A 26,375-nucleotide genomic window follows, 5' to 3' on the forward strand; every position below is an offset into this window, starting at 1 on the left:
CGCGCTACCGTAATTACTGCGAATAACGCGCAATAAAATATGGCCGCGACAAGAACCCCCTCGGTTCCCTCCCCCAGCTGTAGCCACCGGCATTTCCTCTATCTCCGGGCACTTCGGTGTCCGCGCCCCGGTGCTCCCCTCGGGGCTGGACGGAGAAGGGGAGGGCGGACAGGGACAGGAGAACTTCCTGCCCCGCCCTTCCCCGCCCTGCAGGTGAAGCCGAGCCACGGACACCGGGGCAGCCCGGAGCGGGAGCTGCCGCCGGCCATGGCCTACCGGGAGCTGGTGAGGCGATGGCACCAGGGAGTGCTGGCGGCCGACGGCGGGGACTGGGATACTGCCCTCGACATCTTCGCCGGTATCCCGGGACCCCCGGCCAGGATCTGCTTCAACATGGGCTGCGTGCACCTGCTGGCGGGGCGGCCCGAGGCGGCGCTCAAGGTGAGCGACGGGAGCGGGGGCCCGAGGGGCCGGGATGGGGGCGCGGCTGCCGGAGTGCATCACTGAGAGACTATAGCTGAGACAGGTGCTAAACCCCAGCGTTTCCCATCACAGCCTGGTTTGTGTTGGAAGGGACCTTAAAGCTCCTCCAGCTCCAACCCCTGCCACGGGCAGGGACCCCTTCCACTGGAGCAGCTTGCTCCAAGCCCCTGTGTCCAACCTGGCCTTGAACACTGCCAGGGATGGGGCAGCCACAGCTTCTCTGGGCACCCTGTGCCAGCGCCTCAGCACCCTCACAGGGAAGAGCTTCTGCCTAAGAGCTCAGCTCAGTCTCCCCTTGGGCAGGTTCAAGCCATTCCCCTTGGCCTGTCCCTACAGGCCCTTGTCCCAAGCCCCTCTCCAGCTTTCCTGCAGCCCCTTTAGGCACTGGAGCTGCTCTCAGGTCTCCACTTCAGGAGCCTTCTCTTCTCCAGGCTGCCCCAGCCCAGCTCTCTCAGCCTGGCTCCAGAGCAGAGCTGCTCCAGCCCTCGCAGCATCTCCGTGGCCTCCTCTGGCCTCGCTCCAACAGCTCCACGTCCCTATTGTGGTGGTGACCTGCACGTCCCACTAATAGCAGGAATGTGGGAGGTGGTGGACAAAGAGTGAGCACCCTGCAGCCACGTGTGTCCTCAGATAGTCCTGCACAAGCAGTCAAGGCTGCCAAAAAGAAACTGCTCTGCTGGAAAAGCGCTGCCCTCGGCAAGGGAGAGCAGGAGACTGTGCTGGGGCGGGCAAGGGCCCTCAGGAGAAGCCTTTTTCTTACAGCGCCTGGCATGTTTGCACATCTTTCTGTCTGTGTCTCAGCTGCCTGGTGAAGAGAGGCACATAAACCATTTCTTAATGCATAAAGAAGAGCTCATGCTGTGCTGGAAGTGCTGGGGCAGAGCCATGGGGCCTGGGCAGGGTTCTTGCTATAAGGGACAACAGCGAGTGCAGCACAGTGGTGCTCAGAGAGACTCTTTAGTGATGGATGGGTGCTGACTGGGAAGAATCTCAGCTGTAGTTCTATGTAGGACAACGGTTGGTTGTTGTTTTAGAATCATACAATAGTTAGGGTTGGAAAGGACCTAAAGATCATCCATTTCTAACCCCTCTACCATGGGCAGGGACAAGGTCTTTTATAGCACAGTAAAGCAGATTGTTAAATAAGGTGTTTTGAGTTACAGGAAAAGCCAGCACCATAATGTGCAGTCCCTCCCTGACCTCCTGCAACATATTTTCACCCCTGCAATGCTATCCTTTTCTAGGCAGTATCAGGAAAGTCTGGAGTTTCAGGCTTGATTTATTTCCTCCACACCATCCCCTTGAAATGGTAAGTGAAGGAGCACACCTCCTAGCTCTCTCAAAGGCACTGTTTTCCCAGCACAGTGTTACTTAGAACCATCAGCCATGAGCTGCTGCCAACTTCGCTAATACTTGCCTGTACTTAGCTGTGAAACTGGACCAGAAATATCGACTTAGAGGTGCATTGTGTGAAGCCATTCAGTTTTCTCCTTTGCATCTTTTCACACACTCATCACCACAGCCTGCTTCAAACAGCCTTCCAAAGCCTGGCTAGTCCTGCTGCTCCCACTGTCAGGGCAAAGTCTGCTCCAGGCAGCACAGTTTTCCCATTAAAGATGCTGGATTGCAAACGTAGCTCATTTAAGTCCAGTCCATTTTACCAAGGAAGGATAAAAACCTGAAGCTCAGGTCATACAGAGCCAAGACCTCAACTGGGAGCTGCCTCCTGTCCAGATCACAGCCCTGAGCTTGTCAGTGCTGGGGAGTTGGTCACAAGCACAGCTGCACCCAGCACAAGAGCAGTTCGGATGTGGCTGCCTGGATGCACACACCCAGACATCAGCAGGAGAGATGCAAACCGATCCTTGTGATCTTCTGGGGCAACAACACAAGAGGGACATGGAGCTGTTGGAGAGAGACCAGAGGAGGCCACAAAGATGCTGTGAGGGCTGGAGCAGCTCTGCTCTGGAGCCAGGCTGAGAGAGCTGGGCTGGGTCAGCCTGGAGAAGAGAAGGCTCCTGAAGGGGAGACCTTAGAGCAGCTCCAGTGCCTAAAGGGGCTGCAGGAAAGCTGGAGAGGGGCTTGGGACAAGGACAAATGGAAGGTGCCCCTGTCTGTGGCAGGGGGTTGGAACTGGATCAATTTTAAGGTCCCTTCCCACCCAAACCAGTCTGTGATTCTATGATGTGTCTGTTTTTCTCCTCAGGCATTCGATGACACCATTGCCAAGGACAGCTCTCTAGCTGTTGGCTTCTTTCAGAGGGGGTTTGTCCATCTGCAGCTGCTAAGGTAAGGTGCATGTCTGCTTCAGTCTTCAGTTTTCTCCTTTTAGTCAGACTTAATTCTGTGATTCTAAAATTCACTTCTTCCAGCAGTCTTAAAGGGTTCTTAAGGTCCAGTTTGACCTTGTAAACCATGTCAGAAGTCAGCAAGTCTTATCTCTGATAAAGCTGAGAAGACAGGATCTGCACAACTCCCAGCCCCAAGGGTGGCTAATACATGATATTACTGTCCCATACACAGAGAGAAAGAAGCTCCTCCTGGGGGAGAGTTGGGGGAGCTGCGGGGGCCCTGCCAGGATTCACGTTGCCCTTCAGATTTGCTTGGGAATGAAAATACATAATTATGCTGCTTGGTGTATGTTCACATGGGACCCCTGAGTCTGGCCTCCCTACACATCTAGTTGCACCAAAGTGCCCAACTCCCAGTCTCTGCTAAGAGCAGATTTTGTGGGCCAAATATCAGGCTCCTTGATTTATGTTGGGATTGCTCCACTAATGTCATGGGATTGATTACTCATTGTTTGCACAGTTAAATCACAGTGACATCGTGCTCAGACAGGTGGGTGGACGATTTTGCAGATCCCTCTTACCTTCATGTTCAGTTATTCTCTTCCTGTTATTTTCCCCATATTTTCCAGACCTTAATTTTGACAAAATGACTACCTTTATTTCTGGGAGGGAGATAAACTGAGCAGTTCTGCACCCATAGCTGCCTCTCAAGCAGCTACAAGCTCTGCGCCTCTGCAGCAGAGCTGTGATCAGGGGTGGTCCAAGCTGCTTCACTCCACTCCTCTGGGCACCCTGTGCCAGCGCCTCAGCACCCTCACAGGGAAGAGCTTCTGCCTAAGAGCTCAGCTCAGTCTCCCCTCGGGCAGGTTCAAGCCATTCCCCTTGGCCTGTCCCTACAGGCCCTTGTCCCAAGCCCCTCTCCAGCTTTCCTGCAGCCCCTTTAGGCACTGGAGCTGCTCTAAGGTCTCCCCTTCAGGAGCCTTCTCTTCTCCAGGCTGCCCCAGCCCAGCTCTCTCAGCCTGGCTCCAGAGCAGAGCTGCTCCAGCCCTCGCAGCATCTCCATGGCCTCCTCTGGCCTCGCTCCAACAGCTCCACGTCCCTCTTGTGCTGCTGCCCCAGAGCTGGATCAGGGCTGCAGGGGGGGGTCTCCCCAGAGCACAGCAGAGGGGCAGGATCCCCTCCCTGAGCTGCTGCTCATGCTCTGGGGGTGCAGCCCAGCACAGGGAGGTTTTGGAATCAAGCACACACTGAAGCCAGGTCTTGGGGATCTTCTCCTCACCCAACACCCCCAAGTTCTTCCCCTCAGCCTGCTCCATCCCCTTTCTCCCCAGCCTGTGTTTGTGCTTGAGATTGCCCCAACCCAGAGACAGGACCTGGTACTTGGTCTTGTTGAACCTCATGAGGATTGCACAGGCAAACTTCTTAAACGGTATTTAGTTTTTCTAGTCTCATGTTCTTCTGTAATCTCCACACTGCAGGTATGAAGAAGCTCTCTCTGATTACCAAATGGCTTTCAGTCACCTAAGAAAAAATCCCTTCATTGATTACAAGCAGCTGGGGCTGAGGCACATCCTCTATGCATGGGAGGTAAGAGTCAGCCTGTCAGAGCAGCCCTTCTGCTGTTCTGGTAGGGATTAGTAGGCATTAGTAACCCAGGAGCTTTTCAGGACAGTGCATAAGAACAGTAAAAACAGAACTTAATCATTAAGTCATAAAACAATCTCACCTCTGAAGAGTTCAGCAAATTGTACAGTTTGAAAAGTAAAGTTCTTCAGAGCAGATGCATAGAAATTTGTGTATTGGGTTGGGTTTTTTTAGCTTATCTATGTATGGGTATAATATTTAGACTTACGTGCATGTAAATATCTATGTAAGTTTTGTGGACTCCTCAGCTCTGAAAGCTGAAATAGACTGAAATGTAGACAGATGGGATCAGAATTGGTCCATAAGGAGTACTGTAAGAAATGTATGTGCATGAAAGCCTGTTTTTCCAGCTGTAGCAACTGGTCTTCACTTTTCCTCTGTGTCTAAACTCACTCACTGGGCTGTATGCTGGGTTTTGCTTCTGTAACTGTTTGTTCTACAGCTCTCACCCTGTGACGTGGAGTCAAGCTGCCTGCTCAAAAACCATCTAAGTCTGAACTGACTGTGAATATTTGTAATATTTGGAGTGTAAAGGACTTCTAGAAATTGTACTCTGAGGGTTCACTTTGTTTTCTCCCCTCAGTCTGCACACAGAGACTGAAAGGCAGATGCAGGAAAGTATTTAAATCTTTACTTCCGCAGGGTTGAAGAGTTATTGTGTAACTCAAGTCAAGCATGCCCAGAAACCCCTTCAGTCTCAGTCAACTTTTGCACACCTTACACCTGGCAGGAAGAAGCCATCCTTGGCATCTGTGCTATTACCCAAACATCACTGGCTTTAACAGTTTCAGCACCACAGCACTACCTCCTTTGAGCTCACGCACACTTAGAACCTTAGTCCCTTTGGAAGGTTCAGGGCTGCAGGAGTGTGCCAGGCCATCCTGAGGAGGCTGGTACCTTTCCTGATATGAGCATGCAGTCCCTCACTCCACATGCTCTGGGCATTGCCAGCACATGTGCTCTCACTGGGCTGACACTCCACACTTGGGATCTGCATCCTGAGTCGACTGAATCTCACTCTTACGTCTACCTGCAGCTCATTTCCAAAGCCCACAACCAATCCTCCTGCAGAACTGCACCATCAGCTTTCCCCATGTGTAGCCTGTCAGGTGCTGCAGCTGATCCTCACAGGGAAATGTGCTGTGTGGTTGGAAAATCCTAAACTATTTGCCTCTTGCAAGGCTGTACCACTTCTGAGCTGAGTGAGAGCTGCTGCCTTGCCTCTCCAAGAGGCAGCATCCCTGCAGTTCCTGTAGATGTTCAGAACTGCCTTTCCCCACCACCCCCAAACTGCCATTTGCTACTGTCATGATAAAGGAGCAAAGGAAAAGCATACAATTAGTTACACCTCTGTCCCAAGCACTGCTTGCACCCAGGAACCACACAGCAACTGACAAGCTGATAATCCTGTCTTGTAATACAGCAAGCTATCTGACAGCAGGTCGGCAAGGCCACACTTCTCCCCTGTGGGCCAGCAGCTTTTCCATACACTGACTGTTGGGCAGTGACAAGAAGAGATCTCCCACTCTTAATTAGCATATGGATCAAGGCTTCCCAACACTCAGCCTGTGCTACTCCCACACTTTGCCACTTCACCACTCAACATACTTACATGCTGCTAAAGGGTAACAAGCTACAGCTGACAATCTGCACATTCACAGCCCACCACAATGTGAAATAGTTTCAGTCAAGTTATTTTGCAGTGAAAGGGAGTCAGAATTACTCTGCACAGTAAAGTATTACCTAGTTGCATGTAGGAAGAAACATAAGAATCTTCCTGGCCTTTCAGCTGCATGAAGATTAAAACTTTTGTGGTACCAGAGTCTTCATCTGGTGTTCCCCATGCTTCTAAGGAGAAGGCTTGACCAGAGCTGGCAGATCCAGCAGCTAGCCTGGAGGTGCAGAGGTACAGCTTTTCTCTCTTTCCACTCTAAATATGGAGGTTTTGCTCAGCTGTGCAACCAGTAGGGAGTAGATGGCTGCTGCTGTACCAGTGATGTTCCAGTGCCTGGACCCTCTTGCTTGGCTGAGTTCCACTGGTTGTGATGGGTGCGGCTAGATCTCGGCACTTAGTTCTATTCTCTCCTTGCCCTCTCCAGGTCCTGTACAGCACTGCAGCAGCCCAGTGCCAGCTGCAGCAGTGGCAGGAGGCCAGAGTCACCCTGGACAAGGCTGTTGTGTGGAGACCTGAAGGAAGAACAGCAATCCTGGACCTGGCCTTTCAGCAGGTGCAGGTAAGAGCCCCTCTGTGAGTTCCTGGGTATGTGCATTGGGTTGAAGTTAAGGCGCAGGAGGTAAGAATGTGCTAATTGTAAGTTTGGGTTTTCTTGTCTGGTTGGTCACCTGTAACAGAGTCAAAGCTTGACTAAAATAGTGCTTCAGCTGATCAAGTACTCTATCAGCCCAGGTGCTTCATAGCACAGCAACACCATAGTGAAGAATTATGGTATAGCCTCTCAGGTTGGGGGTTTTGCTTTCTAGTCTCTAGTCAGTTCTTTTGTGACCAGGAACAACTTGCAGGTCTCTGATATACGCTTCCTGGAGAGTTCATTATTTTACTTTCTCTATACTTCCTTATGTTACTTGTATCCTTTCTAAGAGCTGATTATGTCTTCTAGCATCATGTTTGTGCTTTACGTTAGTGTGTCAGTTATATTTGCTGTTAGCTTGCTACTCAGTCTTTGAACAGGTGAGAAAATAACAACATCTGAAATCAAATAGAAAAACTTCTTAGAAGATTTGTTTAAGAAACCTGACTCCACTGCACTCCCTTCCCACCCATTCCATGCCAACAGAGTCCATTTTTGACTCATCACTGGGTAATGGCTGCTGAGTTTACACATGCTCATTAAACCTGAGTGACCTTTCTCAAGTTCACAGATGTAATTTTTGCCCCAATGTCTTCCTGGAGCTGATCTTACCCACATAAGGAAGCTCTACTTGCTTTTCACTACTGTTATGTTTCATTTAACATTCACTGGTGGCTTTTCCGTTCTCTGCTTTCCCTGCCCTAGAACCATCTATTTTTAGAGCCCATGCAGGTTCCTCTGGGGGAATTTTTCAGACCACGAAAGAAGGAAGTTGAACAGCTGGATTCAAAAGACTTCCTGGGTAAACCCAAGGTAACAGGCATGTGATCACTAAGATTAACAACAAGCAGCTTAAGATCTCACCTTCTGACCTGTCCAAAGAGCATTACTGTTGGTTGCTCCACTGCTCACTGTGCTGATGGAGACCCCAGAGCAGGACTGTCAGGGTCAAGGCATCTGCGACACAGAGGCTGGAATCTGTTAAATTGCCACCTCTTCTGTCAAAACTGCCCTTTGTGCTAAAACACCTTCCCAGTCTTGGTCACCTGAAGCTCTGAAAAAGCTGAGCAGGTCCTTAGGGAACCCTGTGACCATCCTTGTGCTGACAAGGAGATTTTCAAGAGGAACGTGTTCTTCCAGCGTGCTCCTATGCACTGCTGCATTCCCAGTGGGACAGGCAGGCACCTGGGAGACAAATGCTTTGTCACATCCCTTAATGCAAGTCAGCAAAGGATTTCTATGATCCCTTCTGGGACCAGTGCAGGCAGCAGAAGTGCCGAAGGCCAGAGAGCTCCAATGGGAATAAAGGAAAGGGAAGGGAAATTAATTCACATACTTTTAAAGAAGCTTTGGAAAGGCTGAAATACCAGGGACAAGAATGGTTAAAGCTGTTCTGGGAATCCAGGTCTGCTTTTTCCACTATGTGTGTGGCTCTACTTTATGCCTGACCATAGGATGTCAGAAGGAAATCAGTCTGAGTAGATAACCTGGCACGAAGTTTGAGAGTCTCCTCATCCAGCCTGGATTCAGTCATTGCTTTGTCCTCCAACAGGTGATCTCATCCATCATTCCCAATGATGAGTACATTGGCTTCGAGCCTCTCAGGCCTCAGGTGAGCAGGACAAAGCTGTGAAAGGAGGAATGAAGCTCCAGGTAGGGCCTCAGATCTTAACACCATCAGGGTAAGAACACGCTGGTGAAGGCAAGAAACAGTGCAGTATCTGACTGGCTCCATGGAGCCGTTCAAAGCCAGGTGGGCTTCAGCACTGGCTGGAAGGGACTCAGTGATGTGAGTCTCCAACCCTTTGAAGATGCATTTTTGTCTCTTTGGCATGTCAAAACAGCAGTGGAGACTTTGCTGTGCTCAACACGTGCTTGCCCAGCACATCATTGGATTTGTCAGCAAAAGCATGGCTGCCTTGCACTGTAATATGAGTTCCTTAGAACCAAGGGAAGGAAAGATATTTTGTTATTCATCTCCTTATGGGACAAAGAGGAAGGGGGGAGAAATAAAAGGTACATCCTGGTAAGGTGTAGAGCAGCAGACTTCTGTCTGAGTGCTGTGGTGTGACAAATGTGGTTAAAAGCAAAGACAAAACACCGCAGTGTGGTATTCAGAGGGACAGAAAAGAAGGTGGTACTGTTCCTGTGTAAGGGATTGTATAAATATATGCTGTTGTTTCTCCCACAGAAACAGGGCATTTACGAACCTGGTGCTGATGCTCTGCTGTAAGTGTTTGGTTCCATCTTGGTCTAACTCTTCTCTCACTATTTCTGTTCAGAAGGTCACATTTTGTTCTCTGATATCTTTGTCTGAAGAGCCTGTGGGATCTACACCCACTTCTCACCGAGGGTGTAGAGAATGACAAACATGCAAAGGCTTTTGTGGCTGCCAAAGACACTGCAGTGCAGTTGGCATTTCTCATGCAAGAATCTCAGGGTAGTTTGCAGGAGGTGACTCAATAGTCTTGTGAGACAAGCCTGGATCATGCCATGGCCAGGGAATGGAAGCAGAGAGAGGTTGTAGGACCTGCCCAGGTCTGTGGGAGAGGATGCTCAGCTGCCCTATCCTAGTGCTCAGAACAAGGCTTCCAGATATCCCCTCCCAGCCGTGCTGAGCCAAAATCAGCCTTGGTTGCAAAAGCATGAAACCATTTGTCCTGGTGATGTTGTACCAGCAGCACTTCATGTTGAGTTTAATAATTGCTTTGATCTGGAGAGCATTTATCAGTGCAATGAAAATGGAGCAGCTGCATTTGGGAAATGGTGTTTTCCAGGCTGCTTTTGTTCCCAGTTGGACCAAAGAGTAGCAATGGAAATCATCATTTCCCAACACGTGAAACATTTGGCATGGGACAGTTTGGATCAGTGCAGTGTTCTGGACCAAAGCATCCAGCACCAGACCTCCAGGGTTAGTAAAGGTGCTCTCATTCTCTCTTTCCAGAGAAAGTGAGTCAGGCTACTACCGGGTGTTGTCCCATTACTACCCCAAGGACTCAGAGAAGCTGGCAGTGAGAGCCAGCAGCTTGGTCTTTGTGCTGACAAGAGGAGGGGATGGCTGGGCTACAGCCATACATGATGGACAGGTAAGGACAGTGGGTGGGCTTTCCAGCCCATTCCCACCAGCAGAGACCACAGAGGCCTGGACAGGAGCTTGCTGCAACCCTCTGAGCACATTCCCTGGGCACCCTGTAGCTCTGCAGAGAATGAGTTCAGGAGCTCATTTCCACAGACCAGCTGCTAACTGTAGATTTCTCTGACACTGCGCTCCCACTGTCTTCTGCCATTCACCTCTATAACTCCACACGGGCATTTTTTGGGGCAGTTGTGCTTTCCACAATAGAAAATCCTACTGTGGAATTCTGTAGGATAACAGACCTCACCAGGGACCACCATTTAGAGCAGTATTTGTCACCTGAGAGCTCTTCCAGGCCTGAGGAAAGCAGCCGGTCCTTACATGGTGTGTGGTGCCTTTGTTATATTAACTTTGGGAAGGCTCTGGAAGGATTTCAGCTCTGCAGACAGGTTTTATAAAGGGCTCTAGAGAAGACCTAAGGAATTAAAGTTGAGCAAATCTGACATCTTTCTGCAGACCAGGGAACTATAGTGCAAACAGATTGAACAGGAACAGACAAATATGACATCACAGAAAACCTTTTGCTGACAGAAGCCATTTCTCACATGTCTGCTGAAATGCTTCGGAATAACCAGTGGGTTAGCTTGAACCAGTATTATCTGCCTATATTTCCAAAAAATGTCAGAAGATTCTTCACAAGACTGTTCACTAAAACCCCAGTGAACTGCTTGAGCGAGAGGCAGTGCCTGAGTGCTGATGACAGGTTAAAATATGAAAGTAAAGAATAGGCATCAATGAACAGGATTCTATTTCTGTCTTTTTAGAGAAAGGGTGTCCCCACAGAGAATCTCCTGTGACCTAAGCATTTAGCATATTCCTAAGGGATGTAGTAATAGAGACGGGGATGTAGTGCTCCTTAAGGTGACCATGTTCCACTGCAGTCAAATGATTGGCATAGCCTAAAGCAGCTGGAGCTGACAGTGAACAGTTACAGACCTGTTTGAATGTGGTGGTTGAAGCTTAGTGAAGTATGAAATTAAATTTGAAGTAAAAAAATAAAGTTAAAATAATAGACACTGGGGAAACAAAAAGCATAATTACAATGATCAGTTGAAATTGGAAGCTCTAGAGCACTGAGTGGCAGAAGACACAGAGATGCTGCTGCACTGGTATCCCTCAGTATCCTTGCTGCTCTCTGCCCAAGCATCCATTTCAGGGGCAGGGTGTTTGGGCTGTTACATCCCAGCCACTCCAACAGCAGCACTGCTTTCAGCAGCAAAACATGCAAAAGAACCATGGGATTTTGTCAGCAATACCTGAGCACGAACCCTATGGATTACTGCATGAGACCCTGGCCCCCCCATGGGCACATTTGAGTTGCTGCAGGCAGGGGTGGTTTGCAAAGGCAGAAGCAGTGCAGAGTGGGACTTACAGAAAGTGGGGCTGGGTGGGCTGGGGCTGAGCCTGCCACAGCAGCAGCTCCTGTCTCACCCTGCTCTGCTTTGTGTCCTGCAGAAGCTGCGCATTCCCAGCTCTCTTCTGGAGCCTGCCTCAAAGATGGATAAATGGGTGAGCTGACAGCCTTGCAAGCAGGGGTAAGGAAGGGACCAAGAGGTGCATCTGGGACACTTCTGTGTAAGATTATCACAGGACAGGACAACTGTGTAAGAGACACACAGTATGAAATACTGAGACACCTTGACTGAAGACCATGTGCTCTTGAACAGGAGCAATAGAAGAGTTAAAAGCCACAGTGGCTTGTACCACCAGCTGGTCTAGGTGTTAGCTCGTATCCACCATGGGCTGATGGGGAGCACAAAGATGAGCAGCAGCCATGGCTCTCCTGACCACTGTAATTTGTTGTGCCACTGGATGAGTCTGAGGGCTTAAGGCTTCTGTTTATCCAGCCTGCTCCCATGGTGTGTGCAGCCAGTCGTTGTAGCATGGAATCAGGTGAGGAGAGCTCACACGTTCTGGTTCAGCAGCACAGAACAGGTTAATCTCTTTCAGTGGGACAGTAACATCTTAGAGATACTCCTTTTTGCCTTAGGGCCATGCACTAAGCCCTAACCTTCACCTTTGACTTAGGAAAATTTTCTTCATTTCCCATCTCCACCACAGACACGTCCACACATGATCCAAATAATTTTCCATCTGAAACCAGTGCAGAAAGGTGCAACTCAGACCCCTGTTTCTTGTGAGGAATTTTTGGAAGCTCACAGTTGTTGTGATGTTGCTGTCATTCACAGTTTCACTCCCAGGTGAATCTTTGGTCATAGCCCATGCTTGAGCATTTGCTCCATGGCTGTCTCACTGTGAACCAGCCCAGGTTCCCAGGTGAGCTGGCAGATGGTGGGGAGAACTCTCAGCAGTGTGAGCAGCCTCCCTCTGCTCCAGCACCAGCCCAGCAAGGAGCAAGAGGCAAAGGAAGTGTCTCACCAAGCCTCTCCTCACCCCTGCTACCCGCAGGAGCTGCAGAGACCATTCTGAGTGCTCCACCTCATCCAGCCAGTTAATAAACTGGTCTCCCTGGAGCTCCCTCTGGGCCTACACCCATACATTTATAACTGGCTGCAGCCTCTGTCATGCACAACAGCCTCGTCCAGTCTCCAGTGCCTTCTGCTCACTCCTTTCTGATGTTCTGTTGCAGAAGATCAGCGATGGGATTCCTCTCCCTCCTGCCCAGGTGCCTCCCAGCCGACTCCACGTGAAGCAGAAGCCAGGTAGTCCCCAGGCCAGGGACCTCAGTGGGTGTTACTTGGAGCTGTGCCCACCCCTGCTTTGGGGTGCATGGGGAGGCTGGTTGCCCACTGAAGCCCTGGATGCCTGTGTGCTGGGAGTTGCAGAAGAGATGGGGAGTCTGCTGACTGGGGATGCTGTTCCTCTGCTCTTGTTTTGTTCTTTAGAATCTCCTGGGGGAGAAAATGCCCCTGTAAATGGTGCTGGTGCGCAAATGGACTCCAAGGTAAGGTGTTCCACAAGCTGGCACAGCCTCAAGAGGTCAAGGATGTGAAAAATGCCAGATTCCTGACCAAATCCTCCAAAATTCCTGAGCTGGCCCAAAATCACCTGAAAAAAAAACCACTCTTCCTCTGCCCATTTTCCCATTCCAAAAAGAGGCTCCCATGGGTTCATTCCTCCACCTTTTCCAAGTTTGTGATCGTACAACTTCATGAAGACAGCCCAAGGTTGAGGCTTAGTAGGGCAGTGCCATTGTGGCAGGCACCCCCTGAGGAGCCAAGAGCCCCAGACACAGCAACATCCTCAGGCACACACTTCACAGCCTATTTTGGAAGAGAGTTGTCTTTGAACTACCTGCTGGCCCTCCCTCCATCCTGTGCAGCCTGTGCTTCCTGACAGTCTGGGTATCACAATTCATTCTTATTTGTGTTCTGGGATGTTGTTCTCTAATGCACCTCCATGTCATTACCAACCACTGTGTATGATGGTGCTGGAATTGCTCCTGTGTCCACTTGGGGCCAGCACCTCTGGCAGTGCCAGCTGCAGATGAGCTCTGCTCACTTTGTCTCTGCCACCCTCTTTGCAGGGCTTTTGGAGCCGTTTTTTGTTCGGCTTCAGGCAGGAGGCAGCACAACATGGGAACTGGCTGCACCTCTCCAGCTGGCCGGAGGAATTGGAGCCCTGCTCAGCTGGGCTTGAGGTTGGGAGGTACCTGTGTGATCAGACCCAGAAACAGGCTTCCTGGGTCATGGGAGGAACAGTTGATCCCAAGCTTTGGATCCATATTTGCCCCTCTGATGCTACACTACCATTACATGGTAGTACTGAGATGAGGGGTTGTGTCGATGCCACCTCTGTTGATAGGAGAGGTGACATAGTCTGAATAACCACCCTGTGCACGGTGCCACCTCTCTCAGCAGATCCCAGTGACCTGTGGGGACGCTTCCCGTGGCAATGCCAGGCCCGTGGTGCTGCGGGTGTGCTGTGAGTGCACAGTGATGCTGAGGGCTGGCACAGCTCCGGCGCTGCAGGACCTGCGAGCACTGCTGCGGGAGTGCCTGGGGCAGCAGGCACAGCGAGGGAGGCTCAGGTGGGTGACCGGGTGCAGCAGCCACCCCCCTGAGGGTATAAGGGCTGTATGAAGATAGGCTGAGAACATTGGGGCTGTTCAGTCTGGAGAAAGGAAACTGTGTGGAGACCTCAGAGCAGCTTCCAGTGTCTCAGAGGGGGCTACAAGGATGCTGGAGAGGGGCTCTTTGTCAGGAACTGTAGTAACAGGACAAGGAGGAATGGGTTTAAACTGGAACGGGAGATTTGAATATAAGGCAGAAGCTCTTCCCTGTGAGGGTGCTGAGGCGCTGGCACAGGGTGCCCAGAGAAGCTGTGGCTGCCCCATCCCTGGCAGTGCTCAAGGCCAGGTTGGACACAGGGGCTTGGAGCAAGCTGCTCCAGTGGAAGGGGTCCCTCTCTGTGGCAGGGGTTGGAGCTGGAGGAGCTTTAAGGTCCTTTCCAACCCAAACCATTCTGTAACTCTAAGACACAGGCATTCAACTCTGTCTAGTCTCCTGGGAACATTTAATTGGGGTCTGTTGTGGTCAAAACATTCCAGCAGAGATTGAGCGAAGGCTGAGCACACAGCCTTCCTTCCAGGGCCAACCTTACCATGGCTTGTGGTTAGGAGAAAATCATATGCTCATGGGCTTTGGAAGCCTGAAGGATCTTTCCCAGGGCACTCTGCCATGGTCAGGAAACGGGGGAACAGGAACTCTGGGCAGATGCAGGTGCTGTACATTGGATTTTCTCCTGCTCAGCTCAGCCTTTGAGATACACTAGGATCAATGCAGAGCAATTTGGGAGTCAGGTATAAGTGTGCATTGGTCCTGGGGTGACACCTCCCTGATGTGATACCCCTGGGGACACACAGTGTAGTCAGGAGAGTTTAGGATCTTCTCCTCAAGTAAATGTGTGAGGAGCTGCGGGTGTCCCTCTTTCTGCCCACTGAAATGTAGGTGGGCCCCACATCCGTGTGCAAAGCTTAAAGCTTAAAGCTTACAAGGGGGACTTTGAAGGCTGAAGATGGTAGAGGACTAGGCTGGCCTCAGAGCTAGGCTTTAAGTGAGATGATTTGAGCCATGTTAATGAACTCTTGCAGCTACAGGAATTCAGATGGCAAGGAACTGGGAGCAGTTTCGGGAGAGGAGGATCTAGGGAGGATGTGGCAGCAGCTGACGGATGGCAGGCTGGTACTGTGTTGCAAGGTATGTGCCTGTGACCACCTCCTCTGCTGTGGTGGGCTCACATCTCTGCTTTGCCTTGCAACTTTCATGCTGACTCTCCTGTAGGACTCGGAGTCCCACTCAGGCAGACCCATCCTCTACCGGATGCTGGCTCAGCACTCCTACCCTGCACAGGGACCAGGGGACCTGGACTTCAGCAAGGGAGATGTGCTGGATGTTCTCTCTGAAGGTACTTCTCCAGTCCTGTCTGCAGGCTTGTGCTGGAGGAGGCTTTGAGTCTGCTGCAGATGCCTGGGGAATAGATGCCTCTCCAGTGCTGCCTCAGGGCTCATGCTGCTCCTTTATGTTTTCCCAGTGAATGAGGACTGGCTGGAAGGACACTGCAATGGCAAGACTGGCATCTTCCCCAGATGCTTTGCAACCCAGACCAGTTGTGATGCTGCCTTCCTATAGCACACAGGAGCCTTTTACTGCCCAACTGCACTGTCTCCCAGGGGTGGGAGGCACCAGTCCCAGCTTACTCAGGCCACAGCCAGCACAGCCAGGAGCTCTGCTGAACCTGGACAGGAGATGTCCCTCACTCATAGATCCCATGGGGTGAGCTCCAGCAGTCCAACAGCATCTTCTACAGCCTGTTCCCAGACCTGGCATTTTTACCTCTGTGCTTACACTGCCAAAGATGTTCCTGTGCAGGGCAGAGAGAAGGGAGAGGGATCTGATGTTTGGTTATGGAAAATGTCCAAGTGCCGCTGGCTCAGACCTTCCAGGTAGGAAGAGGTTCCTGTGGATGGAGGTCTTTACGCCCTCTCCATGTTGCTCAAGTTCAGGCTGGAGGGCTGAGCCTCACCCTAGTGAAGCCAAACACTGTGAGCAGGAAGCAGAGCCCTGGTCCCCAGGCCCTTGGCTCATATGTCCTTATCTCCACCACACAAGAGATTCTGCTCTTTCAAATAGCTTTTCTAACCTGTTTCCAGTGGGGTGAATGGGATAACAGCTTGGGTTAGGACCACCACATATCATCTTCCACAGCAAATACCCTGCAGATCTGCCAGAGCCAAAGGGCTCTGACCATTCCTCAGTCCAGATGCTTTTGATTCTTTCCTCAAGCCCTTAAGTCCTGCCTGGATGTTCCTTCATGCTGCATGGGCAGAAGGGGTCTTGCAGTGCAGAGGAGAGGTAGCTGGGGAGCACACCTGCTCAGAGCAGCCTTTTGGAGGGGCTGGGCAGGGGCCTGCTGAGCTGGAGCTGGGAGGAATGGCGTGACCATCTGATTCCTGCCCTGAGCTGTGCTGGGCTTTGCTGAGCTGGATGAACCACTTGATCACCTGGAGCTGGAACCCAGTAGGGATTTGGTGTCTGACAGAGCTGAGCTGTGTAACTGGAATATCAAATAAACCTTGAGCCACAGTTGGCAGCTCTTCAGTCAACCTCCACTTGCATTTTTCTGCTGAGATATGGCAGTAAATAGTTTTAAAGTCACCTGACAGTGTCTTTGGGTAGATACTGTCACATACTACAGCAGTCTTTCATGGGGCAAGATACAGGTAAGGTCTCTCCTCAGAGCTTAGGTGGCTCCTGCTGCTCTCCATCACCAGCTGCCTCCCGTGGCTGTTGGGATTGCAGCCCAGGAGGAAACGGTGCAAGGCTGGTCGGAGACTTTCCTATTTGAAAAACAAAATGGGTTTTATTTCTAGTTTGGATTGATCTGGCTTCATCCAGCTGCCAAGTCTCAGTCAGCTTTTATCAGCCAGGTTGAAGGAGTCTTCCTCTTGGAGGTACTCGGAGAGCTCAAAACACCTTTGTCATCTTCATAGAGATGGCCCAATTAGACCTCCTGAGCAATGGAGATGGGTCTAATGCCCTCATTCTTCTCCCCTTTCCACCTTCTTTTGCAGCACATCCCTCCCCGGTTGGTAGGCAGGATGCCTCTGGTCAGGAGGCTGGGAGCTACTTGCTTTTGCAGAAACACTGAAGGAAGCCGGCCACCAGGCCTGCCACAATGGCCAGCATGATGCAGGAGACAGCACCTGCCCACACACTGGGCTGCTGCCCCTTGACGTGTCCCAGAGCCTCCGTGGGGATCATGTTGGTGAGGTTCAGCATGAAGCCCAGCGTCCACCCGATGTCTGTGTTTGCTGCCTGAGGTGAGGGAGCAGAGATCATCCAAAAGTGCCTCTCTCAGCCACCACCTCTCCCAGCTTTGGTCCAAGGGGCACTCCCATGAGGTGCCTCAGCTGCGATGTCACACATGGACCTGGCTGTGGTGAACCTGATCTTACCAGTCCCAAATACACACAGAGCTTTCCTTTCTCCCCTTCCCCAGGGCTGAAGGGCAGATGAATGTGGATGAACAAGGCCAGGTTGGACGGGGCTTGGAGCAAGCTGCTCTAGTGGAAGGTGTCCCTGCCTGTGGCAGGGGGTTGGAACTGAATGAGCTTTTAAGATCCCTTCCAACCCAAACCAGACTGGGTTTCTGATAATGGCTGCTCTGGTCCAGATCTGCCTCTGTGACCATGATTTTGGATCTGAGCTTTCCTCCTCCCCTGTGATCCTTCAAATTTGGTCCTATTCTGGTTCAAATGGGTTGTGGGGCCACCGTCAGCTCTCTGATGCTCAAGTCAATCCTGCCTCACATCAGACACCAGTGTAGCCAAATCCTCCTGTGCACTTCTCCAACCCACTTAAAATCAGCTTATGTTCACACCAGAGTGAGTGAGAACAAGCTGGTGTCAGAGGTTTGGGACAGGGAGGGAAGAGTGAAGCTGGGCTGGGGTTACTGGGCAGCAGGATGCAATGGGGAAACATTTCGGGTGCAGGGGACTCCAGGGATTCTGCTCCTGGACTTGTGCTGGGGCCAGGGCAAGGATGCAGAGCCCACAGGGTCCTTACCTGCCGCCTGAAGTGGATGTTGCTCCACGTGTGCTCACTGAACTTGTAGCCATCAAGCAGCAGTGTCAAGATGTAAATGGCCGTGAAGCAGTACTTGTGTAGATATCCCTTCTGCTGCGGGAAGGTCTCCACCAGCTGTGGGGCCATCCGGGGACACAGTGCAACAGGGAATGAGATGCTCAGGAGCCCTGCCTAGCCCATGGGACAGCAGGACAGTGCTGAGAGTTGGGACAGGACAAGCACAGGGCTCCTTTCTGCCCCTCACAGGGCTCTCACCTCTGCCCAGTCCTTCTTGCAGAAGGCCTGGACTGTGGAGTTGACGTCCTTTAGAGACTGCTGGCTGGTCAGGTTCAGGAAGTGGAAGGTGTAGTAGAATCCAGAGAAGGCCTGGGGGATAGGGGGAGGTGGTAAGAACTACACCTCCTTCCTCACCCCCAAAAAAGACCGAGGGTCCCCTCTAGCCTGGGGACAGAGTCCCACATAATTCCCAGGATTCTGCATCCAGCACTCCCTTGATGGTCTACCAGAAACCTTGCAGCTGGTTGGCAAGCCCTGGCGCTGCTGCTCATGCTCTGAGCCAGCTCAGGTTTGCTCCCTGGGACAGGATTTTCCCTCCAGGGGCTGGGGCATTGCACAGAGCAGAAGCCACCTCCCAGCACAGAAGAGGTTGCAGACGGGATCAGCCCTGGGGTTGCCTCTCTCCCCACAGCCAGTGGCAGAGGAGAATCCCACCCAGCCCTATTCCCCCACCACAGCCCAGGGACGGAGGCTCCTTACGAAGAACTGTCCCCGCACGGGCGGCTGATAGACCCCGTTGAACCCGCACGTGCTGTTGGCCCCACAGCTGAGGTTGAAGAGCTGCTGCACGGCGGCGCTGCACGCTGCTGGCTCCCCTGTCCCCATCACCCTGAGGAGCTGCGCGGCGCTGGGGCTGCTTGGGGCACGCACACAGGGGCTGTCGTAGAGCTCTGCCGTGGTGATGTTCTCCTGGTACCCCCTGGGGTAGCAGGGGTGTGAGATCTGCGCAGTGGATGGGCTGGCCTGGAGAGAGTGCGAGCCATTAGTGGGGTTTGGTGTGGGGTGCCAGGGAGGTCTGAGCCACAGCCCATCCTATGCTTAGACAGGGACTGGATCCTGCTTTTTTGGAGCAGAATCTAGACCCTAGGGTGATTTGAGAAGTAGGAGCCATCCTTTGCATGACTTTGTGGGTCCCACTGAGCTGTTCCCCTGTCAGCCTGTGCATCCCATGGGATTGGTAGAGCTGGTTGCTCCGACATTCACTCTGTCCCCATGCTGGTCCTAGCACAGAAAGGACCAAAGGTACATCCCACCTGCATGCTCCTTGAGCACCTCTGCCTCCCGCTACACTGGGCTGTGTGCTCTGTCTGAGGTGAGGCAGGAGGACACTGCCCAGTGGTGGAGCCATGTATGTTGGGAATCCTCTCTGGGGACAGAAACTAAGGAAGGGTGAGTGAACAGGGGCAGGAAAAAGCTTGAGGATACAGCTGGGCTTGGGAAATGATGGAAGATGCTATTACATGTCAACATTTGGGGAGAAGGAACCTGGCAGGGAACCACCACCACTTCCCATCCAAATGAGAGCATTTTGGTTCAGCAGATAAAATCTAAGCTTCTCCACGGTTTTTGAATTCCAGAGGAATGCCCAACATTTCTGGAAGGCATTGTTGATGGCAATGGGAAGTGCTTGAGCAGCTCCTGGCGACCAGCTCCAGCCTGCGGTACCTGGTGGAGAGCTGCCAGCAGCCTCTTCAGGGCCTGTGTCTGCCCATAGCAGAGGTAGCTGTGGGTGTAGAGCGAATAGTTGGTGCCATACAGCCTGAAGAAGACAGAGGTGTTCTTGTCCTCAATGGTGACTCCAGGCTGGAAGGTTATTTGTGTTGAGGCACCTCCAAGGTCCAGAGCTCCGAGAACCTCAGCATCCTGTGGATGTTCCCATTTCTCTGCAAAGGAATACTGGCCCGACAAGACAGCAAGTGTCAGTCTGAGCTGGAGATAGCCACAGTCCCTGTCCCTTCTCTCCAGGCTTTGTGTGCTCCCAAGTCCCTGAGGGACCTTCCACATCCTGTCTCCCTGTTTAAGCCCTTCCTGCCTACACCCTCCTGAACCCACATAGATGTCTGTGTAACAGTGGCTGACGTCTGTTCCCTTGGTTGCTGCACATCAGCTGGAATACGGAGACTTTGGGGAGGGAAACAGTAACATTTTGATCTGGGGTTTGGAGCTGCTGTATCCCTGTGATACCAAACCTGATCCATGTGTAGGTAGAGAGTACAGGGCCAGGCAAAAGGACACAGAGACCCTTGATTGTGTTATTTACATGCAGCTCACAACCACAGGCTACATTTACCTGTGTGACAAGCACCCTGCACCTACGTATTCCTCGTGTCCGGGGGAAACCCGGCTGGGGCTCACACAGGGATGTCACTGCTCATCCCCGAGCCCGCTGCCTGAGCACGCACCTTGACGAGCGTCTCCAGCAGGAAGTTGACGCTGATCCAGCCAAAGGAGCCCTCCTCGTTCCCCGTCAGGACCTGAGCTCCGCGGAACTCCACCGGGTACTCGCCAATGGTCCTGGCCACCTCGGCAAAGACCTGCTGGGCCTTGGTGCTGTTCTGCTCCCTGCCCGGGGAAGGAGATGGACACCGCGAGTGGAGGAGGCGATGGGGAGCTGACAGCGAGCGGCTGCCGCTGGTGCCAAGGAGCAGAGAGAGGGCAAAGCCAGCAGATCCCTCCTGTGCTGCGCTGGGAGTGCCCCTAAAAATGCTGCCTGTGGGCTCGGCCTGAGAACACAGGAAGGGTCATGGCAAGTCTGGCAAAGGAGGTGCTGGCAGAGGAGGCCATGGAGATGCTGCGAGGGCTGGAGCAGCTCTGCTCTGGAGCCAGGCTGAGAGAGCTGGGCTGGGGCAGCCTGGAGAAGAGAAGGCTCCTGAAGGGGAGACCTTAGAGCAGCTCCAGTGCCTAAAGGGGCTGCAGGAAAGCTGGAGAGGGGCTTGGGACAAGGGCCTGTAGGGACAAGGGCTGTGGGGTTTCCCCATGGGCACAGTGAGCGTCTCTCTTGGACACCCCATAGGCCGCAGATGTGGATGCTCTGCCCATCCCCGTGGCCCCCGGGACAGCCCCCCTGCTGCCCGCAGCCCCTTGTGCCCCCAGCCCCTGCCCAGGCTCCGGTGCAGGAGCACGTGGTGGGAAGGGTGGAGGTGCCGGCTCCACACTGTGCTGTACCTCAGCAGCCGCATGCCCGCTGTGGCCCCCAGGTAGGTGGGGGTCTCCTGCTGCTGCTCTGCCGGGATGATCTCCATGGCCTTGTCCAGGCAGGGCTTCAGGCTGGCTCCAGCCCCGGTGGGGTCGTCTGCATAGCTGGAGATGCCGGGTCCTGCAGGAGAGCCCCGTGTGATGGAGCCAGGTCAGTGACACCCAGGAGGGACAGGATAGTGCGGGACTGTCAGCGATGAAGCCCCCAGGGGTTTGTCCCTGCATTCCCAGTCTCTTCTTGCCCTTGCATGGGTGTCCTGCCTGGGCAGTGCTCAGAGCCGACCTGCCTGGAGGCAGCACGTGTGCCACAGCCACAGGCAGCTCCTGCGCCGCCCACAGTGGAAGGGCAGCAGCGTGCCTTGTGATGCTGAGCTCTTGTTTAATGCAGGTAGGTGGAACTGCCTGACACAGCCTGGCATTCCTGCAGGACTCGTTCAGCAAACACAGCACTTCCCTATTCCCCTGGGGAAGGGGCAGGCTCTCCTTTGTCCTGCTGTGTGCGGAGTGCATGCACATGCAGAGGTACCCTCTCACAGCTTGTTTGAGTTCCTATTTTTGGAAGCTGGCAGCAGATCTGAGCACCCAGCGTGGTCCTGTGGAGGGCAGGGACAGGCTCTGGGGTGTAAATACCACTATTTACCTTCCCTGGCTCCGCACACCATTAGTGCCATTAGCCCATCTCCATTACACTTTGCTCTCTGCTGGACCCCTGAAGTTAACCAGTAACTGACCTGCCTGGATGTGAGGTTAAGGTGAGCTCGGAGCCCTCCCAGCCCCTGGCTTGGCACCTCTGCCCTTGCCCAGCAGCCTTTGCCAGTCCCAGCGCAGCTCCATGTACCATTTAGCTGACCCTACCTCCCTCGCGATCCTGGTCCTTCCCTCCAGAAAGACCAACCTGAGAGCACCTTTGCAATAGGAATAGATGGGCCTTTGGGTATTTATAAATACCCAATAGATGAATAACTGCCCTTGGGGTATTCGCCGTTCACCTCACCCAGCAAGAACCAGCCAACCCCGCCTGGTGCTGCAGGGCAGGTGCCCTGGTGAAGGGTCCCTGTGCGGAGCAGGGGCAGGGGCAGGGGCAGGGGCAGGGACAGCACATCCCGGCACTCACCGGCTGCAGTGCAGGCCTCCACCTGGGACACGATGCCGGTGCCGTTCTCCTTGTCCGCAGGCCACCGGTAGATGTAAAGAGCCGTGTGCGTGGAGCCGGCATCAAACACCAGCCCGTACTGGGGGCAGAGGGGACAGGGACTGTCAGGGGGTGCCGCCAGCAGGGCTCCTGGGGCAGGGGAAGCTCAGATGGTTAAGAGTGGCACCAGAAGAGGGAGAGCCCTGGGGACTGCAGTCACTGTGCTGAGGACAAGGATCCACCAGAAGCCCTTTGAGCTCCAGTGAAAAGGATGAATGTGCTGTAGGGTCAGGCAGTGACAGAACTCTGCCAGATGCAGGGCAGCCTGTGAAGGAGCTTGTCCCTATAGAATCCCAGCCTGGTTTGTGTTGGAATGGACCTTAAAGCTCATCTAGCTCCAACCCCTACCATGGGCAGGGACCCCTTCCACTGGAGCAGCTTGCTCCAAGCCCCTGTGTCCAACCTGGCCTTGAACACTGCCAGGGATGGGGCAGCCACAGCTTCTCTGGGCACCCTGTGCCAGCGCCTCAGCACCCTCACAGGGAAGAGCTTCTGCCTAAGAGCTCAGCTCAGTCTCCCCTCGGGCAGGTTCAAGCCATTCCCCTTGCCCTGTCCCTACAGGCCCTTGTCCCAAGCCCCTCTCCAGCTTTCCTGCAGCCCCTTTAGGCACTGGAGCTGCTCTAAGGTCTCCCCTTCAGGAGCCTTCTCTTCTCCAGGCTGCCCCAGCCCAGCTCTCTCAGCCTGGCTCCAGAGCAGAGCTGCTCCAGCCCTCGCAGCTTTCTGGGCTCAAGCCTGCCTGAAACCCCCGGAAAATCCTCTACCAAGGGGCAGCCAGCACCCATGTGAGAGCAGGCGGCTCCTCCCAAGGACCCTACCTTGGTGCTGGGAGGCAGAATCACGTCCTTCACATTCACGATGCTCAGAATGAGGGCAATGAAGCTGAAGACACAAGTGGCTGCCAGGAGACCTGCAAGGACCTTGGCTTTGTGGTCCATTCCTCCTCCAACCTGCAAGAACAGCCCCAACAACATGCTCCCACCTCTGCACTTGCAAAGCCAGTTTTAAAATACAAATCTCATATATGGATATGGGAAATGCAAATCCCACATACGGATATGGGACTTTCCTGTTCCCTTGCAAGGCCTGAAGCCATTCTCTAGGGCATGGCTGCTCTTTTGGCAGTCTCAGGCTGGGACACCCTGCTCTGCTGAGCACTCCCTCCCTGGGGATTTGCAGCCTGGCTTTACTGCCTCAGCTGCAGCCCTTTGGGCTCCTCTCTGCACACAGACCCCATCCCTCTGCCCTGCTCCAACTGCATGGCTGGGGGAAGCATTGGGAGCAGGACCCTGCCCTGGCAGCTTCCCACTGTGGCCATCCCCTTCGGGATGCAGAGCCACATCCCTTCATCATCCCCTGCATCCTCACAGAACCCGTCCCACAAGATCTGGGACCATCAGGCAGCATCTGTTGCCCAACAGGCCCAGACTGTCCCTGCTCCGGGTCCTCTCTGCACCAGGCAGGGGAACAGCATCTAGAGCCCCATCTGCCTCGCCTTGGCTCCGGGTGATGCCACAGCAGGTCATACACACAGGGACATGTCCTTGCCTGCAGGTGACCTCCAAGCCTCTCCTGCAGCACCAGGGGCAGGCAGAAGGGCAGAGGCAGGAGGCTCCTGTGGACTGGGGCACACACAGCCCTGTAGCCAAGCTGGGATACCAACAGTGACAGCATCACACGGGCAGCCCAGGCAGAGGGTGCAGAGGAGCTCTGGGGATGGGAGGGGGTTCTGCACCTCCTGCTTGTCTGGCTGGAGCTCAGCTCCCAGCAGGGTCAGCCTAAGGCATTGGGAAGAAATTGCAGCAGAGAAGCAAAGCCAAAGGATCTGGTTCTCTGCAATGGCCTCAGCACACAGCAGCACCCCAGCTCATCCAGGTGTGCTTTCCTCAGCACCCTGCCGCATGCCACCATGGGCTGGCTTCCTCTATGGCCTCAGGCTGAGCAGGGGATATCCCGAGAGCCTGGACACAGTCTAGAGAGGTGGGTGAAGCACCCAGAGCTCTGGGGTGGCACCTGGGGGCTGTCCCTTGGCTGCACAATTCTCCTGTGAGCACAGAGAGCCACAGAGAAATTCCCTTGCCCTTTTGCCAGGTCAGTGCCTGGAACCAGAGGTGAAAGGCTTTTGGCAAGGTCAGAGGAGATGCTGATTCCTGGTTCAGTGTCAGCATCCCCAGTGATGAACAAGGGTGACCAATACCTGCATGGCATGAGATCTGTAACGATGGATCTGTTCTTCTGGCCCACGTCATGGGACACAGGAGGAGAGGAAACCCTTATCAGGGAGCCCTGCCCTGTGCAGCGGCTATGGCCAGAAGAGAACATATGGAAGCAGCTGATGAATCCCTATATTGCCATGTCTACAGTCCTATCAGCCTGGAGTTTGCCTAGATACAGCTGTGTCATGGGGATGGGATTTCCCTGCTCTGGGTAATACAATAAAGCCCAGCCCAGCCCACATCCTGGAAAACCCTGTCCCAGGCACCGTGCAAGGGAATGATGTGAAATGGAGATAAATTGCACGTCCTGCATGCGGGAGCGGGTGGGAAATGGGCTCCACCTGCTCTGATAGGGACTAAACTCCATCTGGACTGGGCAGGAGGCAGCATCCAAAGGCAGTACAGAGCCGGGGAGGGCAGCAGGGCATGGGGAGGGATCCCAAGGGTGGAAAACAAGGCAAGAAGCATGTGAGAAGCTGATCCATCTGCCCGGGCTGCCCGGCGCTGAATCCTCGTGCTGCAGGGACGGGAGGTGATGGTGATGCCTCAGAGCTGCAGAAGGGGCTGCAGAGCCCACAGGGAGCAGTGCCCGTGGGGAAGGTTCCCGGCTGTGCCCAGCCTGGGCCGTGGCTGCCCTTGTCTGTGTGAGCTGGCACCACAAGCGCTCCGAAAGCACCGCGGGGCATCCCGCACCTGCAGCGCCCCCGGAGCAGGAGGGCAGGCTCGGAGGCTCCGCCGGTGCTCAGGACACCGGGGCTGAGCTCCCACCCTGCGCGTGTGGGATGTGTAAGCCAAAGGAGCTCTTTCGAGGGTAAGAACGAGGGTGAGGGGGAGCGCTGTGAGCTCCATGCCAGGCAGAGCGGTCCCTGCCTCCTATCTCTCCCACCGGTGCTGGGGCACAGCAGTGCCCTCCATGCCCTGTCCATGTAACCCCATGCCGCCTGCAGTCCACTGAGCATGTTTGTCCCCAGCACGGGCTCCAGCGCTGACCCACCACCCCCCTCCGAGCCAAGCTCCATCTATGGCTCCCCAAGCCCCTTCCCTGCCCAGGCTCACCCTGGCTGCTCCCGGCTCCGCCGCTCGCCCGTGTCACCGTGTACTTGGAGTGTGGAGCCCGCTCCTGGGACAAAGGCTGCCCCGGTCCCCGCTATGGCCCTCCCCTTGGCTTCGGACCAGCAACCTGCCCAGGAGAGCCTTGTCCAGGAGGCAGTGGGGCTGGAGAGCCAGGGTGGAATGGGAATTGCGTCCGGTGTTAACCACTTGCCTGCTGGACACGTCCACCCATGGGGTGCTGACCATGCCATGGGGCAGCTCCCTGGAAGCTCAGGCCGAGCTGAGCCTGCACCCCTGCCCCTCGGGGAGCCTGTGGGCGGCCTGGCCCTGGGGTGACGGCAGCGGCTTAGGTCAGGGAGACCCACAGACATCCCTGCCCCAGACCTGCTGCAGAAGCACACAGCCCCATGGAGCGTGGACCGAGTCGGTCACCCAAACCCTGCTGTCACCTAGTGCTGCCCCAGTGCAGGCAGGGGGACAGCGGCCCAAGACAGAAACAAGAGTGACCCATCCCCATGGCCAGCGTGCCCCACAGCCAGAGACCCAACCCCATGGCCAGGGAGGAGTCCCCGTTGTCAGGGTCCCATCACCCTGGGGCAGTGCAGGCAGGGTGCAGGCAGGGTGCAGGCAGCGGTACAGGCAGGGGTGCAGGCAGAGGTGGATGCAGGGTGCAGGCAGCGGTACAGGCAGGGGTGCAGGCAGAGGTGGATGCAGGGTGCAGGAAGCGGTGCGGGCAGGCCGCGGGGTTGCCCCG

General features: G+C 54.0%; 2 protein-coding genes across 4 annotated transcripts; one reads left to right on the top strand and one right to left on the bottom strand.

Annotated features, from left to right (window-relative positions):
* The first annotated feature begins 76 nt into the window (after nt 1-76).
* Nucleotides 77-16,423, top strand: NOXA1 (NADPH oxidase activator 1). 2 transcript variants are annotated; one of them, XM_061378017.1, is made up of 15 exons: nt 77-441; nt 2,690-2,767; nt 4,248-4,361; nt 6,518-6,652; nt 7,433-7,540; nt 8,280-8,339; nt 8,919-8,956; nt 9,672-9,813; nt 11,319-11,372; nt 12,454-12,526; nt 12,710-12,768; nt 13,682-13,854; nt 14,917-15,022; nt 15,107-15,230; nt 15,357-16,423. In XM_061378017.1, the coding sequence occupies exons 1-15, from the start codon at nt 268-270 to the stop codon at nt 15,452-15,454; spliced, it is 1,536 nt and encodes a 511-aa protein (XP_061234001.1). In that variant the 5' UTR covers nt 77-267; the 3' UTR covers nt 15,455-16,423. The 2 variants fall into 2 exon arrangements, with proteins under 2 accessions (XP_061234001.1, XP_061234002.1); XM_061378018.1 differs by having other exon boundaries at nt 13,685-13,854.
* Nucleotides 11,384-25,914, bottom strand: LOC133225526 (ectonucleoside triphosphate diphosphohydrolase 8-like). Of its 2 annotated transcripts, none has more exons than XM_061378021.1 (10): nt 25,625-25,913; nt 23,171-23,302; nt 22,278-22,395; nt 21,134-21,284; nt 20,371-20,530; nt 19,634-19,864; nt 18,668-18,931; nt 18,167-18,277; nt 17,891-18,025; nt 11,384-11,957 (listed from the first exon to the last, which is right to left on the bottom strand). In XM_061378021.1, the coding sequence occupies exons 2-10, from the start codon at nt 23,288-23,290 to the stop codon at nt 11,877-11,879; spliced, it is 1,371 nt and encodes a 456-aa protein (XP_061234005.1). In that variant the 5' UTR covers nt 23,291-23,302; nt 25,625-25,913; the 3' UTR covers nt 11,384-11,876. The 2 variants fall into 2 exon arrangements, with proteins under 2 accessions (XP_061234005.1, XP_061234003.1); XM_061378019.1 differs by lacking the exon at nt 11,384-11,957 and adding an exon at nt 16,666-17,140 and having other exon boundaries at nt 25,625-25,914.
* Between the last annotated feature and the right edge of the window lie 461 nt (nt 25,915-26,375).

This window comes from Neopsephotus bourkii, unplaced genomic scaffold (assembly GCF_033783945.1).
Source record: "Neopsephotus bourkii isolate Nb327-2 ecotype Australia unplaced genomic scaffold, CSIRO-AGI_Nbou_v1 NB_1761, whole genome shotgun sequence".
NCBI classification, from domain to species: domain Eukaryota; kingdom Metazoa; phylum Chordata; class Aves; order Psittaciformes; family Psittacidae; genus Neopsephotus; species Neopsephotus bourkii.

What these genes read in the sequence shown, in the direction of transcription:
- NOXA1 (XM_061378017.1), top strand. Translation starts at nt 268, where the DNA reads ATGGCCTACCGGGAGCTGGTGAGGCGATGGCACCAGGGAGTGCTGGCG. An exon ending in GTGCGCAAATGGACTCCAAG is followed by an intron (nt 12,769 to 13,681) that starts GTAAGGTGTTCC and finishes CACCTCTCTCAG; the next exon opens with CAGATCCCAGTGACCTGTGG. An exon ending in GCTGGATGTTCTCTCTGAAG is followed by an intron (nt 15,231 to 15,356) that starts GTACTTCTCCAG and finishes ATGTTTTCCCAG; the next exon opens with TGAATGAGGACTGGCTGGAA.
- LOC133225526 (XM_061378019.1), bottom strand. Translation starts at nt 23,290, where the DNA reads ATGGACCACAAAGCCAAGGTCCTTGCAGGTCTCCTGGCAGCCACTTGT. An exon ending in GCGGGCATGCGGCTGCTGAG is followed by an intron (nt 20,531 to 21,133) that starts GTACAGCACAGT and finishes TTCCCCGGGCAG; the next exon opens with GGAGCAGAACAGCACCAAGG. An exon ending in TGCTGGCAGCTCTCCACCAG is followed by an intron (nt 18,932 to 19,633) that starts GTACCGCAGGCT and finishes CACTCTCTCCAG; the next exon opens with GCCAGCCCATCCACTGCGCA.